Source organism: Castanea sativa, chromosome 4 (assembly GCF_040712315.1).
Source record: "Castanea sativa cultivar Marrone di Chiusa Pesio chromosome 4, ASM4071231v1".
Classification (NCBI taxonomy): Eukaryota; Viridiplantae; Streptophyta; class Magnoliopsida; order Fagales; family Fagaceae; genus Castanea; species Castanea sativa.
Genome location: NC_134016.1, coordinates 9,839,354 through 9,858,457, shown reverse-complemented (window position 1 = coordinate 9,858,457; position 19,104 = coordinate 9,839,354). Strand labels below are relative to the sequence as shown.

The window sequence follows — 19,104 nt, the reverse complement described above, 5'->3', positions numbered from 1 at the left end:
AGATCCTCTTGAGTTCTTAGTATAATGGAGTTCCTAAAATCTCATCCATTCATTTTGAAATGAGTGGATTAGATTTTATGACATAATCAAATTGTGTAAAAATGTTGACAATGATCATTTTGACATCTATTTAAACTATTGATGGTATGGCAAAATTCAATATACTTATCTCAAAATAGATGGATAGGATTTTAGAAACTCTATGGTAGAATTATCCTAAGAAGTTAAGAGGATTTTAATTCATCACTTAACTTACTTTTAGCCCAAAAAAAAAAACAAAAGGTATCACTTGACTTGCCACCACTTGAGCATCCACCTCTTGGATTTTCCCTTTATTTATGTAAAACCCTTCTTGAGTAGACAATATTAATGATTGGTTTAATTTCTCTCCCTTTCACATTTTTTTTTAATCTTATCTTGTCATTTCTATCATTTGTACAATGCGTTATCAACAAAGCTCAGACCAAATGTAAAAGAAAGTAGTCTTCCCTTTGTTCTTCATCATCATGGAAAGCAATCTATTGTGAGCGCCCCCAAGGCATGGTCCATGTAGCAAACCCTTAACTAGACCAACTAATTGACCCCCACATAGAGGTATAACTTAACTAGACCGTGAATCTAGGGTAAGGTACGGAGGTATTAAGCAATCAATCAATTTAATCAACGAATAGGCTTCCACTTGTATCTCCTAGATATGTTTTAATAAAGGGTCCCCCTAAACAGGACCCCTCCTAAGCATGCATAACATCATTAGATAAATAAATTGAATAAAAAGCAATCAATGAAAAGCCAAATAAGTTGATGCCATGTTTACCACCCGCTTGACCCTGGGCTGAATGTCATGTGCTTTAAGCACGAAAAAGATGCAAATCTTCCCCAGTTTTCACCACCAAAATGAAAATTTTGTCCCATAGTTTCTTATTTTTGGCATTAGATTAGAAGAGATAAGATACGAGATAGAGAGGGATGTGGTGAGCCGGTGATGATAAAGAAGTAGATGGAAACATTCTCTTGAAAGGATTGGTTGCTGACTCTTCCACTGCACCATTTGCAGTTCTACCAATTAAACTTAACTAAACATCTGAAAGTAACAAACTTAAACCTTAATATCTTTCACAATTGGTGTAATCTTCCAAGTTCTCGCGTTCTTCCTATGAGGATGTTGTAGAGGAGAGAATCCATTTCCATGACTTCTTTTGAGACTCCCCTGATCCCTTAGTGACTGGCACAGTGGCATGAATAGGTTGCTGGCTTCACAGAAAATTATAGTATTAGCATGAACCTATATTCCTTGTTTCATACAGATTAAAACCACTATTCAAGAGTAGAAATTGATACTACAATTATTATATCACACTTTCACGACAAATTATAACTCAAAGGTGTATATTTTTTCTTTTTTGGCTGGATAACCAAAGGTGTAAACTAACTAGCAAGTACTGAACCCCATATTCTGAGCCCACAAGCCCCAGATCTCATGCATCTAAAAGTGCTTTAAGTACCCAAAATTCAATCATTCACCATAAAGGAAAATGACTCTTAGTACAGGCAAATAATACTTTCTCCATTGCTAGCTCAACCTCACTGCAAGTGCAATCCATAGGGAAAATTACACAAAATTCTTATCAACATATTTAACATGAAAACATACAGTTACATCAATGAGCAAACAATTGTATAACTTAATCAAATTTAAAAAAAAAAAAAAAAAAGTTTTACATAAGAATGACAGTATGCTTGTACCTTTCTCAGCTCTTTGGCCAAGACAATATACCCCAATTCTGCAAATAATGATTCAGTAATTCTCCAAGAAGAATAAATTACTCATGCTATACTGCAAAACTTTAATGAGATCAAGCATTTTGAGCCAGGACGTCAACACTCAAACTGATTTTCTCATAACGATATAATTGACTTTTAGGTCCTTGATCTTTATCCTCCTCCATGATGAATAACAGGTGAAGCAGGTATGCTAATTGGCCTATGGCTCATGAATAGGATTATTGGGCTTAATCAAATAATCCAAGGAAAAACCAGGATTGAGGGAAGATACAGTTCAAGCTGCATTAACTCTATCCACTATCAGCTTCCGATTGTTCCTCCTCAATATCTTTAATGCTTTGAACTATATCAGCGACTTTTTTGGATATGTGTTCTGTGTGTTGTTCCAAATCTTTCAAAATCATGTTTAATTGTTCTTCATATGCAGCACACCGTCGCTTACACTTTTGCTTCTCATTATACAACTCAAGGGACAGCTCACGGATTCTCTTATCTTTCTCATCCTGCAAAAAAGGTGAATAATTGGGTTTGCTACATATAACATTGCAATGGCTAAAGCATTGCTGATAAATCAAGAAAGAAACAACAAATTTAAAACCCTGGACATAAGAAATAGCAGAAATATCCAGTCCAGTTGAAGATAGAATTCACACTGAGCATGTACAAGATTCAATCTATTTTCAGTGATTCCTGATAGTTGTGACATATTAATTCACATTGGGGGTTTGAGTCTTTGTGTGGAGTTCAGAGGGTTTAATTGTATTTCAATACCCTCTGATTGGACAAAATTTCAGTTAACTCTCTTGAGTTTCTACTTGACCAATGAACCTTGTAAATTTAAAATAACGTCAATACCACCCAATTGTTAGCCTCAATTTAATAGAGGAATCCAACTTAAGCATGTGACTTTTTCATCTTTTTTTTTTTTTGGGGGGGGGGGGGGGGTGTTAAATTTTTGTCAGAAGATATGTAAAACAAACCAGGCAAGCCATTTTAGCATCAAGATTTAGATTAAATTATTGAGTGTAGAACAGACAATGGCAGGCCCACTTCCAAAACCCAAATTCAATCATTGAATTTTCCTATGATGGAGCTTCAAATGTAAACATAATAAAATTAGTCAAAACCATAACTATGGCCTTCATATAGGTCTTGGCTGTAATTGGTTGTAATGACCAACACACAGCAAGGTCAGGCTTGACGCTTCCTGTGCATGGTAATGAATTAATAATCTTACCACTGTAACTCATTCAAAAACATGGATCAGCAAATCAACTACAATAATATTGTATCAAGAATAGTCAGATACTAAGAAATCAATCTCAAACTCCTCACTGAGTGCTTTTGGGATCCCTTCTGGGGAAATTTACTAGGACTCAATAGTTTCAAGTTCAAGTAGTGATAATATTATAAATATTATAAATATCAATCTCAAACATACCTCACTAACTAAGTGCTTTCCTGATCCCCGCCATGGGACTTTACTGGGACTCATTAGTTTATGATTATGCTCTTTCACAAATTTGGTGACAACCCACTTCACTCCATCCCTTAAAGCTAGCCTTATCATTGCCTGACAGCCCTCTCGGGTAACGGGGGGTGGAGGAAGAACTCTGTCTTTTCTATAAACATACTTTTTTGCACGAAAGCCTTCTTTTGAACAAACAAAATCTTGACCAATAACCTGATTGTTCACTCGTGAACGACGGTTATGGTGTATACGTACAGTGAAACCAGTGCGCCTACCATAGGTAACATAAAATTCTCTAGCTTCATCTCTTGAATTGAACTCCATGCCTATGTATGGTTCTAAAGCTTCTGCATTCATAGGTAAATCTCCAACGGATTGATCTGACACCCTGTCATCTTCACCTACACACAATTTTAAGTTGTTTGGAAGCCCATCTGCTATCCTTCCATGCTTCTCATATGTTTCAGCTTGCATATCTAGGTCACTGTCATCTAAGTCAAATCCCTGATGAGGTTCATTATCCATCATCCTCCTACAGTAGAAATCAAAAGGGTCATTCTAAATGTAACATCAAGCCGCCCACACAAGAAAAATCTAGAGAAAAATTGCATTCAACATGTAAACCTAGCTACACTTTTACTACTATTAATTTCTTGATCCTCATTTTTTCTGAAATTAAAAAAAAAAAACCTTTAAATTAGTGCCAGTTCTTTCTGCTCCAACAGCATCTATAATAATAATAAAGTTGGGTGATGACAAAGGGGTCGGGGTAATTTTTTGACAATGCAATGTCTCAATGATGTTTCATTGCACACAAATTATAATAAAAAGGAAGAACCATAAGATAATTAGAATAACAGAAAAAAAGGTCATGGTAACATATCAAGCATGCTTGAAGAGAACCAAAGGACAGAAACTTATATAGGATAAGGAAACAATGAAAAACACATTGACAATTCACAAGTGAAACCTCAAATTAGAATGTAAAAGACATCAAGAAAGATATTGAGGACAATTTCTATTCATTGATCATTGATAGAGAATAAAGTCATAAATGATAAGATTTTGATTTAGTTATTACTGAAAATATGCAAACCTTATTAAAACTTAAACAAGTATCCATTTTTCAATTACCTGAATAATATGAAAAAATAAGGTTTCAATCATGAGTAGACCTGTACTAGTGGGAAAAACAGAACTACTAAAATCGTCTCAAAATCTTATAAGACTTAAAGGGGGTAATTTCAGGGCTAATTTCTGGTATTAAGGGTTCAATGTAGCTATTGAGTAGCGACACTAACCTACATGGTCATTGACTCATTTACAATTTCCACCCTAACCCACAAATGTTTTTTGCAATATCAACATCTTAATTCAAGATTAATTTGCAATGCCCACCCCAAAATCTAATATCAGTATTAAAATGAAAAATTTAGTAAGGTCCACTTGGGTGTACATTAGTGCACACTACCACATAAACCAGCCCACTAATTTGGTAATTTCAACACTAATTTTGACTGGTAAACTGATCTCCAATCTGGGTATTGAATATATATTGATCACAAAAATTTATAGCTTAGGATGGACATTACAAATAACCCTTATAGTTTATGGTGGATAGTTACAATTAACCCTGGTACCAAAAAGTGCCTTTTTTCAACTCAAATTATGTTTTGCCTAAATTTTCCAATGGATAGGGAAATTTAGCAACAAAAAAAAATAGTGATTTTCTTTTGGGTATAAGAAATAACTAACACGTATCTTGGGCAAGATTAGAAAGTCAGTTCATTAAGGAAAAGAAAAAAGAGTATGCCATTCAAAGAAGAAGAAGAAAACAAAAATTGGTTTTTGAGTTGATGAACTCACCGAGTGGAAAGACAAGTCCTAGATCGAGATTGAAGTGTGCATGGTGGAAAGAAGCAGAGGAGTTTTGAGGTTGTTCTTCTGACTTCTTCTGTCTTTTTGTGTTCTGTTCTGTTCTTCTTCTTCTTCTTCTTCTTCTATGTTGGGGAGTTTGGTTTCGTTTGTTTTTCCAGAGGAAGAGAGAGAGAGAGAGAGAGAAGTGGTGGGGCCCACAGTGGAGAAAGTGAGTGTACGGACACGAAGGTTGTTTGTTTTGTGTTTGTGTTTTTGTGCGCGTGTGATGGTGATGGGCTAGTCGATGTGATCCGTCGTTTTATTGTGTGTGTGGTCCAATCGCCAACAAAGTGCGTTGACGTTATTAAAATTCCTGTGTGCGTGTGTGTCTTTGGCCAAGCAAGCAAGAGAAAAGGAAAATTAAAAATAGGTTAAATTGCTGACGACGTTTTGAGGTTGTTTGAATTTACGCCATGAAATTCTATTCAGTTACTTTTAAATGCCGCATAAATTTGTTATCACGTTTAATTCATTTAATAAAATGATATTGAGCTATTTTTATTATGTCATGCTACTTTTTATTTATTTAAAAAAAAATTTAGACTACAAAATAATTTGGCATCATTTTAATGAATAAATTAAACTCTCATGGCAAGTTTACTTGGAACTACAAAAAATATGAATAAAGTTAAAGAGGGGTTGCTAATACATATAGAATAGAATTTTAGAGGTTAACTTCAAATCTTGAAACTTCAGGAAATAAAATTCAAATATACGTAGTTTGCAAGATATTGTAAAAAATAAGGTAAAATAAAAATATCAACTAACATTTTTAACAAAAATAAAATTTGGAAACCTATATAATTGGTGTAGTTCATAATCCCCCCCCCCCCCCCTCTCTAAACTTTAAAATCAAACAATTTTTCTTTTAAATTTTGGAAATAAGCAAACACCCTAATTCAGTTAAACCTTAACAAAATTTTTTGATTTTTAAAATATTTTACTGTGTAATGTTTAAAATACTCTAATATTAAAATCTCGAAAATATGCTTTTCATCTTTTCACTACCACCACCACCATCATCATCATTGCACTTACAACCACAATTCCTCAACTTTCAAGGATTCAAAATGACCCAATTTCCATGTATCCTTAATTATGACTGTTTTGTGAGTGATTTATAAGTTTGAAAATTGAAAATGTTCCCATGATTTCTTTTGACTTTGTATTAGATTAGTAGTCTAGGAGTAGTAGTAAACAACTGAACATCAATGATAGGCGGTCTTGTTTGTTTTGCTTTCTATCTTGTTTTTGTTACTCTTCACCACCCCATAATGCACCGTTTTGGTTTGAGTCTTACCCAATCTAAATAAAGTCCTTAAAGTTAACTTAAATTCAATTACCAATGTGAGAGTGTGCCATGGAACAATCTCGACCGCTTATTGTTTGTGTCGAGATTGAAGGATTCATGATGGTGGTGATTGTGGAAGCAACCTAGGGAAGACTTGAGTTTCTGTTTGAAAAAGGCCTAGGATGGAGAGGAATTGTGGTTGTAATTGCGGTCGTGGTCCATTTGTGGTGGTGGTAGTGGTGAAAAGAAGAAAGGGGTAATTTTAGGATTTTAATATTTTAATTGGGGGTATTTTAGACATTGCACAACGAAATAGATTAGGAATCAAAATATTTCATTAGGATTTATCTGAGAGAGCAACAACACAATGGTGATGATTGTGGAAGCAACATAGGGAAGACTTGGATTTTTGTTTGAAAGAGGCATAGGAGGGTGAGGAATTGTGGTTGTAAATGCGGTTGTGGTCCATTTGTGGTGGTGGTAGTGGTGAAAAGAAAAAAGGGGTAATTTTAGGATTTTAATATATTAATTGGGGGTATTTTAGACATTGCACAACAAAATAAATTAGGAATCAAAATATTTCGTTAGGATTTCACTGAGAGAGCAATAGTAAGGAGGTATTTGCTCATTTTCAAAACCTAAGGAAGAAATTGCTCTGTTTTAAAGTTTAGAAGGAGAATTGTGAACTACCTCAAAGATAAGAGGGGAAAATGTTTTTCCCCTTTTGCTCAAACATATATGTATATTTTCAACTTACATGATTTATAATTATTAAAATAATGCTCCACCTAACATATCATTGAAGATCTTCAATTGAGTTTAAAGAAATTAGATACATTTCAATATGATTATTACTTTCTTTTTTTTGTATATTATTTCAATATGATTATTTTTTTCTAATCTGTGTGGCGTCACTTTCATTGATTTTTTTCTTCAGTTCGGTTAAAAAGCATTGAGTCTATTTCAAAAATATTAATTTTTTAATGACTATTTTAATATGATTCTCTACTAAGCCGTGTGGCTGTCACTTTTATTGATTTTATGTTGCATCTCATCCACTGATTGGATAAGTAGTTTCTTGAATTTCAAGTCAGTCGTGGAAAAATATTAGGTAGAGCAAACGAAAGCTAGCCTTTTGAATTTTTTATGCTCAAATATGCTTCGTAATGGTCGGTTTGGACTTTTTGGACCTCTGCAGTTCTTAGATGAAAGAAATCTTTGTTAGGAATTAGGAGGGCTAGACATTAGACTGTAGAAAGAATCGACAGGGGAATAAATAAGAAAGTAACAAGGCGAGTCCGCCATTCTGATGTTTGTTCCATCGAAAAAAACTATCATGTCACTCTCTTTCAAATGTTTTGTTATGACTGACCATTGATAACTACTTGTTCTAATACCATAATAAAATACCAATTGTATTAAAAACTTTAAATGTTAAGAAATGATTAATTTAATTATTTAACTATTATTATACAAATAAAAATATATCATTTGAATGAATTCCTCTCTTCTCACATTTTCTAGATCAGTTTCAATCAATTTTGCAGCTATAAATTTACGAAAGAACCATTTCTAAAAATGTTGTTGACCATGCATTTGCAGCCAAATTTATTTTAAAAGATCTAATCAGGGCACCTAATTCAAATGCAAATTAATCAAATAGAAAAGCTATCAAGGTAAACCCCCCCTTTTTTGGCCATCTAAGAACTCTCCTCCACTTAAGAGTTGTATTTATTTGGCACTAAACAATGAGGTAAAATGAAGTATACAACTTGAGAATAACAGAAACACAAGTTTCTCGACGCAAATGCTCAGAGGATCAACAACCAGCAGACTCTGTTGGTCATTGAGTTTTTGTTCTTCTATTGCAGGTGTGGAGAAAGCAAACAATGGAAAAAGAAAAAGAAAAAGAAAAGAGAAAGCGAATGTCATGCACCTGCATGGATGAAAATGTACAAAATGCCTTCCCTTGTTCTGTTCTGGCACATCACACCTAAGTCATCTCAAGAGTCTTGGATTAGAGCCATCAGCTGGTATCTCAATGACAATGCATCCATAACTGAGAAGCTACTACCTGTGGAAGCTAGAAAGGATGTGAAGGAGTGCATCAACATGCATTTAACATATATTCATAGAACTGGGATCCCATTAGTATAAAAATCTAAATTATCTAATCATGCTCGCCATAGCATGCATCAGCAATTTAGCACAGTCTGCACAGATAAGTACTTGCCTGAAATATATCTGGTGTAAAAATGATCCAATACCCAAATGAAAACATACTGAACAGGAAACAAGAATCTACCTGAAATTAAAATATGCATATATATGAATCACGCAGATGACAGCAAGAAGGAATATATAGAAAGCAACCGTGTGATTCATACAAGCAACTTCAAGAAAACAACTGGTGCCAGTCGCCAAAATGATTGCTACTGGTCATTCCAGAAATTCAATGTTTAGAACTCTGAAACTTAAGAAGACGTGTGTCCATCACTCTACACAAATTATTAAAAGAAAAATGGGACAATACAAATCTCAAAAAATTACTCAATCTGATAATTTCAATCTCAGAATTCAGATTAAATACAGGATCTCTTTTCAGCTTAAAACTCAACACAGCCTTATCCGAACCATTGAAGCTATTGTAAAAACATAACACTTGAGCATGTACTTTTCTGGAGCATTTGATAGGGGGACCAAGGGGAAGTCTTCTTTCGCTTTATATTTTTTAAATGTTATTGATGCCTGAACCTCAAGAACAAAAACAATCTGCAACATTAGGGTGGCACCAATATCTTGCACAAAAAATGCATTCAGTAATGGAAGCACATCTACTATTAGAATGCTTACAAGAACATACAATAACTGCTCTATAAAGTTTACTATAAAGAAAAAGGTTCCTAGGTGAATCATAAGCTTGCCTGGAAAGCATAATAAAATAACTTCCACAGACCTTACTAGAATGTAGCCGCTAGCCAGCCAGCCATAGAGGCAGAAAGATCTATTTAAAGAGAATCCGAAGTTGTCAAAGGAACTTATCCCTTTAATAAGAGAAAGTATATGCAGGTCATGTTTAACAATAGATATGGTTCAAATATCACTCTAGTCAGATTGTGCACTGTCTTGCTCCTCAGATTCAAGTTCTGTCATATTGTTTTCAACCACTTCAACTTTTAATGACAGCCTCTGAGTATACTCCTCAACATATTTCAAAACCAACTGTAGTTGCTGCTGATAAGCTGCAGATTTCTTTTTCTCACGATGAAGCTCTGTGGTTAGTTCCCGGATTTTTAAATCTTTCTCATCCTGCAAAGAGAGAAATTAGATATAGTAGACCCTGTGGAACTCAAGCTTATAGAAAACTACAGGAATTACTAATTCAAGACAGGAGACATGAACAAAAAGGTGCATGACAAAATATTTATTGGGGTTTGAGCTCACAACTTGATTAGTCCAACCAAGCACATCTTGAACTTGGTCTAATCTGGTGACCAAATCCAACCAACTTATGAACAAAGAAGAAAATGGGTAGTAAATGGTTCCTGAGTATCCAACCAGAAGCACACATGAAGGGAGAAGATAGTCACCAGTTTATACCAAAAATAGCAATTTCCCCAAATCATTTTCATCCCTTTTATTGTTCATGTCATAACTTTTAAGCAATCAATTTTTTAGGCAACTAGAATCTAAGATCAAATCAGCTTTGAACCACGGGCACCATAAAATATCATCTGGATGGATAAAATTCCATGCCCAATAAACATAAAATGACCTTAAGAATCATATGAATTGCTGAATAAGGGGATAACAACATGCAGGCAAACAAAACCTCCCACCATCATGAAGCAAAGGTGGCAACATGCAATATATGACCATAGGAAAGGTGCATGCATACCATTGGAAGGGTGGGATGGAGATTATAAGTACTTTTTATTTTTATTTTTGTTGTTGCTGTTGTTTGCTAAGGAGAAGGAGAGGAGTAGATAAAAGCCTTTTAGGTGTAAGCCCCAAGTCCACCTTAAAAGGAGTATTTCTAACTCCCAAGGAGACTATGGGTACTCAAGACCAATTATTTGCACTTAAAGAAGCCTCTGTTGGATGGGAGACTCTAATATATGCCTGTAATGGTGCTAGACAAATGTGCAAACGTCTACCCATTTGTGATAGCATACATATATCATCTCACTTGAGCAGCCACTACTCTTCATGCATATGGCCAAGCCATTATTACTTGCTTTTTGAACATATCCTTCATGCTGCTCCTAGATATCATAATGTAGAGATTCCTTCGTTTTCATTTTGCATTACCACTCATCCCCAGTCATTCCCATGACCTAAACATTCTTTGCATTTAAAATTTTCAATACATGAACATTTTCCGGTCCATTTAATTCCATTCTACCCAGTTTTAGATATCAAATATGTGATATAGTGATGAAATTAGCATTTCATTTCTCAAGAACTCATGGGAAACAAGATAGACAAAAACAATAAGCAAACTCTTCTATAGACATAACCCACAAGCATACCTCACTGAATGCTAATCTATGTGATCTTCGAGGTGGAATTTTGCTAGGATTCAGCTCATGATTATGTTCTTGCACAAAACCGTATACAGCCCACTTTCCCCCATCCTTTGCAGCTATCCTCATCATTGCATTGCATCCTTCTCTAGTGGCTGGACGTGATGGAAGAACTCTTTTTTCTCTATTTTCATACTTTTTTATACGAAAACCTTCTTTCGAGCAAACAAATTCTCGACCAATTATTGAGTTATCTTTAAGTGAACGGCGTGTACGATTATTTCGTATGGTAAATCCCATACGCCTACCATACATCTCATAAAATTCTCTAGCATCCTCAGCTGATTCAAACTCCATGCCAATAAATGGTTCTAAAGGTTCTGAAGTTAAAGAAAAAGCCTGAAGAGATGGTTGAATTACGTTGTCAGTTCCATCCAGATTATCTGATAACTCATCATCTGCTGTTTCATGACCATCAAAAGTTTCAGTTAGCCACTGCCTGTAATTTCTGTTTGATTTATATCCATGACCAGAGGGACTTGCCATTATCAACCTACCAGAAATTGAAAAATTTATGGAATTAAGCAACATGAGAAAAATCCTAAAACATATGCAGCAGAAAAGAAGATGCAGTAGTTAATACTTCCACTGCACCCTCCAGAATATGAGACAAATTAAAGATTCAAGTAAAATTATTGACAGCCCTCAAATTTTATGAAACCAGATACACATAGAAATAAATCAATGGTAACAAGACAGCTACCTTCTCTTAAATGGGTGATCAAATGCAAGGAAAAACCTTATCAGATGATTTCTAATTATACACCTTCTTAGAAAACTATCCAACCTTTTGACATGTTTAATATAGAATATGGAAATCAAGTGTGTATTAATGTAAGTATATTCGAGATACTTTCTGTCACACTAGCTGAGCTAAATGGGAGTCATTTCTCATTAGATGAAGGGTGCCTAATCGATGTCTTTATGCATGCAGACAATGAAAGCTGATGGGCTCAAGGTCTTTGTTGTCTTCATGCTTAATTCATGTTACTAAGATATATTGGACATTCCTCCCTCACAAGACTTGCCATGTCAGACATGTGTCATCACAATTATGGTTAATGATGTCTATTCTGACACTTATTTAAGTGTTCACTTTGATTAAGTAACAATGGCCTTTGACTAACAAAGTTATTATTGTCAGTTCTAGCTAGCTCAACTGGCAGAGTCATTTGTCATCAAGAAAGGGGTTTGAGTTCAAATCTCACCTACACCAAAAAGAAACTAATTGATGCTTTGGTCTAATGGCCAAGAGTGATCATCATACAGTGAATGCCACAGGTTTCCAATCCTATCATATCAATCCAAATAAATAAATAAAGGTATTATCCTTTTTGTTAAACAATGTATCAACAAGTAGTTTTTTGAACTATTATCGTGTTCTTACTTTATATGCCTTGTTCACATATGTCTACAGACAGCGTATTTACATTATAATAAATGTGCAAACTTTTGGGGATTTTTTTGTACCTATATTCGCAACGTATGTGCCAAAACAACACTTATATCCGTGTTAACAAATACCAGTACATTCAGCTCACTCCACACGATGACTCAATCAAGTACAAAATCCATAATCTATTTACATTATCTAATATTACTCACATGACCCAATTTCAATCAAAATTCAGAATTTCTTAAACTACAGACCAGCTTTCCCATTCTAAACAATGAAGATATCAATATTTTCCCAAAAATTTTCAACTCAAGTAAGATTCACGCGGATCCACGAAGTGGGTTCTTCTCCAATCTTTCCATCTTTACTTTTATGTATCTCACTCTAAATATTAAAATTGGGTTCACAAACAAACCTTCCATTACAAATTTCTACAAGGAATTATATGTTTACTATATACCAAAAAGTGACAAAACCATACCACAGAGTTTGATGTCTTCAAGGCAAAAGGCGCCACATTTCGATGTAAAAGATCAAGAATGTGAGGTTCCAACTTCTAAATCCATCTTCCAAGTGTAGCAAACACTTTCAGTAACAGTAAGAAGTAGAAAATGAGAATGAAAATGAAAATATTGGAAACCACAGGAGTAGATAGATTTGGTGAGCTAACTCAGTGGGGGTTTGAATTTGACAAGGTACTTTTCAGTGTTGAGCTCCAAGTTGAAGCAGAGTGCAAGTGGAAGCATCACAGAAAAGGGGTTGACATATTTTGGTCCTTCTGCGATGACTATTTGTACGGTCGGTAAAGTACTTGCACAACCTCTAAAAACAACATAGGTATGGTTAATAATGAATAAATGGGAACCTGCACAAATAATCAGAATCCTATGTACGTTTAATTTTTAGGTTTCAGACTTCAGTTCAGTCACTCAAAGTGATTTGAGAAAATCTAGGGACACAATTTTTGCGTCGGAAGTGTTGCCACAATTTCGATGTTATCCATTGTGGAGGATGTAGAAAAAAATGGCACATCTATCAAATAAGTAATTATCTATTATTTAATGGTGATGAGTTCAACAAATTGTGGTAAATGATGTTTTAGAAGGATTGAAATTTTTTTAAGATTTTAATATCTAACAAGAATAGATTTGAAAAGAGTAAAGAAGTAATATTGGAAAACACATACTTAAAAGGTTATCAATTTATCATCCTAAATAATAAAAGGAAATTCTAAGGTTGGTATACAACTTTTATGTCACAATTTTTGTCATTTTTGCAAGTGATAAAAGAAAAGTGATTTTTTTTTTTTATTGGTGAAAATGATTCTCTATCACTCATAATTAACAATTTCAACAAATTGTGACAAAAGTGATGACAAATTATGTTATCTTAGAATAACTAATAATTTATATATCTTTTTTTTTTTGGGAGTTAGTCGATGAGTTGGTAGCTTATACTTATTATTATTATTATTATTATTATATATGTTTGAATATACGGCATCTATTTGATGATGATTATTTTTATCATTAAGTTTAGTGGTGGAGACAAGATCCCCCTTTTTTTTACTATAATAAATTTCTTCTGTTGAATTGATTTTACTGAATCCCACTTGATAGCATATACTTGATGGTTAGAATGATGACAATCAATTTCTTATAATATTGCTTTCAGAAGAATAATTCAAGAATGGTCACTGAACCTCACTTGCATAGTTACATGTTGGTTGGGCCTCAAATTGATAACGGGCTTGCAGCTCTCACGCTCATCTCTGGGTATATTTACAATTGGTAAATTCATTGAGACATCTCTCTCTCTCTCTCTCTCTCTCTCTCTCTCTTTGTGGGTATAGCCTTTTCTCCTCATTGCCATGAGCAAATGTTACTTTGCATTTTGCCTACCCCTAGCCCAAGATGATCCTCATAGTAAGAATGCTACTTATAGGTTATGAGCATTGCCAACAAGTACCTCATCCCAGTGGCTTATTCCGATATGCATCATTTATGCAGAAAAATATCGTGACTACTTTGTCATGAAGAAGCCTTTGGTGTAGCTGTACACCAACAAAAATGTAATAATTCGGTTTGAAATAGTGTAAATAAGTAGTACTTAATTGATCTGTAATTAGAGATTGTAATGTAAAGGTCAAAACAAAATACAAAAATGCATCTTCTAAAAACTATTGTAGAAGCCTATAAATTATCTACATAAACTAGACCACAGCAGCATGGTCATAGCAAATCAGTGGTTAACGTGCTGCAATGAAATCGGTTATACAGTTGTAAGAAGTTAGTTGATTCTTGCCTCTATTGTTTGACAACAGCAATTTTTTTATTATTTTTGCAATAATATGAGCAGATTATATACAGAGGTTTTATAATAAGAGTCAGATCCTAAGAGTATTGACTAGGCTTTTGGTCTTTAGATTCAACTTCCCTGATCCTGTGAACTACATCTTCAACTGTTCTTGAAAGGCATTCAGTGTGTTCTTCAACATATGTCATAAATGTACGTAGCTGTTCTCGACAGGCTGCCAAATGCTGATTTGCACGATGCAGCTCAGAAGATAGCTCTCGAATTCTCCTATCTTTCTCATCCTATGACGTGACATTTTTTTTGTAAGTATCCTATGACATGACGTCAAAATTCATATATCATTCGGATCATTCAGAACCAAGACAGTAGATGAATGCCAAGAATTGGCCTCCAGAACATGTAACCCAGTATGTAATGAATCATATACATTATAAGACTACACACAAACATCAATCAAAAAGCTCAAACAGTGCTGTGCTGGCTATAACTTTCTTATCAAGAGTCACATCCAAAATCAGACCAAATATTGTTCTTACCATTTCTACTGCGAAGTTATACTCTACGACAAAAGATTGATGAAAGAAAGAAATGTTTCATATATAAGTTAAATCAATTAAGGTCTAAAGTCAAGCAAGTACAAATATAAGGAAATGAGCAGAAGAATTAGATGCAATCACCAAGACACAGGACAAGCAAAAATATAGAGCAGAAAGTAAAAGCACAATCAACAATATGTATTGTCTGGTTCATAATCAAAGCTTAATCTTACAAAGCACCTCTATCAGCTGCAAATTCAGGTTCCTTTTTAAATGCCTGGCAAAGAAACAAGACCCTAAAGCATCTTAAGGACATGCAAGAGACTGTGGCAGCTGATTTTATTTTCTTTATTTTTTTTTATTGAAGCCAATTAAAGTTGATATTATTATGCTAACTTCAACTAATGACCTCTAATCCAATTTAAAAACCACCTCAGATAAAATATTATCCAAATGAAAAATTCTCTCATTTTAGGAGTTTGGAACATCTCACCCCTCCACAATGATCCAAACAAATTTCTCATCAAAATAATATTAATTTCATTGCAAAAAAAAAGGGAGCGAAAACTAAATCTTATGCAATTGCTATAACAGTCACAACTCATGATGGGCTAAAAGAACACACTAGAAGGATCAGGAAAATTGAGATTGCTTCCAATTATTCAGTGAAGGAAGTATTAAATACAGAGTAGTGAAATGCAGATTTTACATCATTCCAGCCAATGATTTCAATATTGACCAAGATGTAACACAATGGACAAATACCAAATAGGTTACCTTATAAAATCTTTTCTTTCCTTCTTCTTTCTTTATTTATTAATATTTATTTATTTTTATTTAAATTTTAAATAGGATGTTCCATCAAATAATGCACCTTTATTTTACATCATATTACACTTAAAACTTGAATTAAACAAATTGGAGCCATTGAACTGCCATATTCTGTACACACAATCATAAGGGAATGTTTCACCACAAAACACAAGAAGACCAAAGACCAAATATTGTTCTTTCCATTCTTCATTGAAAATCAAAAGAGGTTAAAAGAGTAAAAAGCTAGCATACCTAACAACTATTACTTATAAAGATCACAAAAACTTTTTATGAAGTTAGGCTCAATGAAAAATTATCAAAACTAACAAGCAATTATAAATTATGGTCAAAGGCCCTGGTTTCTTTTTCCTTCATTTCTTTCCCAATACTGGGATGCTTATGAATGAATATAGTTTTAAAAAAAAAAATTGCATTTTTCAGATAACAAACAAAAATCCCAAAAGATCTTTCTGTTCAATTTTGTGGGTTACTGTCTTCAAGTTTGAAAGATCATAGCAATACACACACACACACACTACTTATACTTAAAAAATGAGACGAGGAATGAGCGAGCATGTAAATAAAAGGCTAAAAGCAATTATATAACCAACTTTAAGGAAACTTACTGGAGTTGGTCGACCCTTTTCTGAGGAAATAACTAGAGGATGATTATGATCCCTCACAAATTTTGTGACAACCCATCTCCCATGCTTCTCCCTCTTCACCAAAAACATTGCCATGCAACCTTCCCTTTTGCTCTCTCGCTTTCTAATCCGGACCTGTCCTCTCCTTTGACTGTTGACATTAAATCCCTCTTTATTGCATGCAAGGCGTCGAGAAATGATAGATCCATCACGCTCTGACTTTCGGGATGATACAATTCGTGTTAAAAATCCTTGCCGCTTAGCATATTCATCATAAAATGCTTTGGCAGCTTCTTCAGATTCAAACAGCATACCCTCATATGGTTCTTGATTAGCATCTACTTCATATATACCCGAATCACCTCCTATAGAACTGTCTGCTATTACATTTTTGTCTTCTGCAAGGGGTTCTGTATCCACTGCAAGATAATAGGATAAGTTTATCATTTGGTGAACATCCAAAGGCAGAAGTAGTTATAGTTGAGGCATCTAGACAGACCTAGAACGTAATTAGCCTTTGATTAGACACACACATACATATTTACATAAATATATACATTATTTGCACATGTTTCAATGGTACTTTACATAACACTGAGTAGTCAGCACTAATATCCTACTAACATGAAGGATATTGACATATTGTTGTTCCCATTTCAACTGAGTCTAATAGGCATTAGCAATTCACACATAATGCAGCATACGGCCAAACGGTTTTCATTATTATTATTATTCGATTGGTGATTGCACACAAACCAGTGGATCTTGAACCTACAACCTCGCACTCCACCTTACTTTTACATAGTAATTATTAGGCACTCCCAGAGTATGGTGACATGGTGCTTCTTCCTCTCAAATTGATGTTGGGGTTTACTTTGAATGTGAGAAAAGAGAGGGCCACGTTACTGTATTTTGGGAATTCCTAATAATTTTCCATTTTTACAGGGGGAGGAGCTACTAATTGAGCTAGAGCTCTCACTCACACTTCCAAGGGAGCAACTCTGCAAGTAGCTGCCTGTGAGCACAAGTATTCAGGCAAGAAGTGTACTTTACCCTAAATAAAAGGATCCCAAAAAATGTTTAGCTAATCAAACATTCAGTATAGATATTAAATTACTTAGTGAAGATAAACCAACCAGCATACACAATGGTACATGTCCAGTCCTAATAAATTAGAAAAATCTATCAAAAAGTAACAAATTTGCAATAATTTCAACATCAAATTCCCATTTGGACACCAAGAGAGAAAAGAAAAGGGGAAAGAAAAATAAAACCTTTCCCTTTCCCACTGTCTCTCAATACCAAGAAACAGGATAAAAATCTAACAGTTTGTGAGGATTAGAAAAATCTAAGCCTCAAACAACTATATTTGACTGAATTCAGTTGAGCTTTTATGTTCCAACATACCAAATTACCAATACAAATCCAAACTTTCACACCTTCAACGTTTCCTCGATTTTTTCTTTGTGACCAAACAGGGCCTTATTTTACATTCCACTGTTATTTGTCAAATCTTATTACATTTTTATCAACTGGGTCACTTAAAAATCGCTTTAACCAGAAGAAAACAAATCCCAAGCTTCAAAAGCTCACTTCTTCTTCTCTTCCTCACCTTTCACAGAAACCAAACAGAGGGGTTGAGGAAATAGAACAACAAAACAAACCACCACAACCAAGACATAAAGTTAAAAACTTTACTCAATTGGGAATGTAATTGAAACAAAGAAATCATGAAAATTTTGGATTTTTAAATAAGGAATTAGTTATTTGAATGAAGGAAAAACAATGGAAACTAAATAGTTTTTGTATAGAAATCATATATAGAAAGGAAGAAAAAAAAATCAGGAAGGGAAAGAAGAATATTGTAATAAGAAAATAAAGAAAGAAAAGTACTAACTTGAAGTCACTTTAGCTTCTCCTCCTCCTCGACCAAACTCCTAGGAGTCCTAGTTAGTACTTCGTAGAGAGACAGTCTAGTTGCTCTGGTAAAGGAAGTAACAAACATTTTATTATTTTTTCAAAAAAACATAAGGGAGACAAGACAAGTGGTTGAAGTTGAACGGTATATGTTTGCCTATAAAAAGGAATATTTATCGTTGTTGTGGTCCGAATGTAAGCTATTAATTAAGGCGTAAATGTACTTTTAGTCCTTATATTTTAGTTCTTATATTTTGACTTGATTTTTATTTTAGTCCTTACATTTTATTTTTACAACTTTTAGTCCCTAAACCAATTAACGCGTAACGTTTTGAGTCTTTACCGTCACTCAACTAACAGAAAATGCTGATGTGACATACAGAGGGTACTGTTTACATAGTAAATGCTGACGTGGTGAATAAAATATATATATAT

At 34.2% G+C, this 19,104-nt stretch overlaps 2 protein-coding genes across 7 annotated transcripts; both read right to left on the bottom strand.

Moving 5' to 3' along the window:
• Nucleotides 1–958: 958 nt before the first annotated feature.
• LOC142630634 (protein FAR-RED ELONGATED HYPOCOTYL 3-like) lies at nucleotides 959–5,338 on the bottom strand. Of its 3 annotated transcripts, none has more exons than XR_012843364.1 (4): nucleotides 5,120–5,299; nucleotides 3,224–3,785; nucleotides 1,744–2,285; nucleotides 959–1,251 (listed from the first exon to the last, which is right to left on the bottom strand). XR_012843364.1 is itself a non-coding variant. In XM_075804661.1 (3 exons), exons 2-3 carry the CDS (start codon nucleotides 3,779–3,781, stop codon nucleotides 2,073–2,075), a joined length of 771 nt encoding a protein of 256 aa, XP_075660776.1. In that variant the 5' UTR covers nucleotides 3,782–3,785; nucleotides 5,120–5,338; the 3' UTR covers nucleotides 1,540–2,072. The 3 variants fall into 3 exon arrangements, 1 of the variants encoding a protein (XP_075660776.1); XR_012843363.1 differs by having other exon boundaries at nucleotides 959–1,247; XM_075804661.1 differs by lacking the exon at nucleotides 959–1,251 and having other exon boundaries at nucleotides 1,540–2,285; nucleotides 5,120–5,338.
• A 3,406-nt stretch (nucleotides 5,339–8,744) lies between these two features.
• Nucleotides 8,745–18,813, bottom strand: LOC142633093 (protein FAR1-RELATED SEQUENCE 5-like). Of its 4 annotated transcripts, XM_075807368.1 has the most exons (5): nucleotides 18,650–18,797; nucleotides 18,160–18,364; nucleotides 16,735–17,171; nucleotides 10,994–11,540; nucleotides 8,745–9,770 (listed from the first exon to the last, which is right to left on the bottom strand). In XM_075807368.1, the coding sequence occupies exons 4-5, from the start codon at nucleotides 11,531–11,533 to the stop codon at nucleotides 9,567–9,569; spliced, it is 744 nt and encodes a 247-aa protein (XP_075663483.1). In that variant the 5' UTR covers nucleotides 11,534–11,540; nucleotides 16,735–17,171; nucleotides 18,160–18,364; nucleotides 18,650–18,797; the 3' UTR covers nucleotides 8,745–9,566. The 4 variants fall into 4 exon arrangements, with proteins under 4 accessions (XP_075663483.1, XP_075663481.1, XP_075663482.1 ...); XM_075807366.1 differs by lacking the exon at nucleotides 18,160–18,364; XM_075807367.1 differs by lacking the exons at nucleotides 16,735–17,171; nucleotides 18,160–18,364; nucleotides 18,650–18,797 and adding an exon at nucleotides 12,925–13,474.
• Between the last annotated feature and the right edge of the window lie 291 nt (nucleotides 18,814–19,104).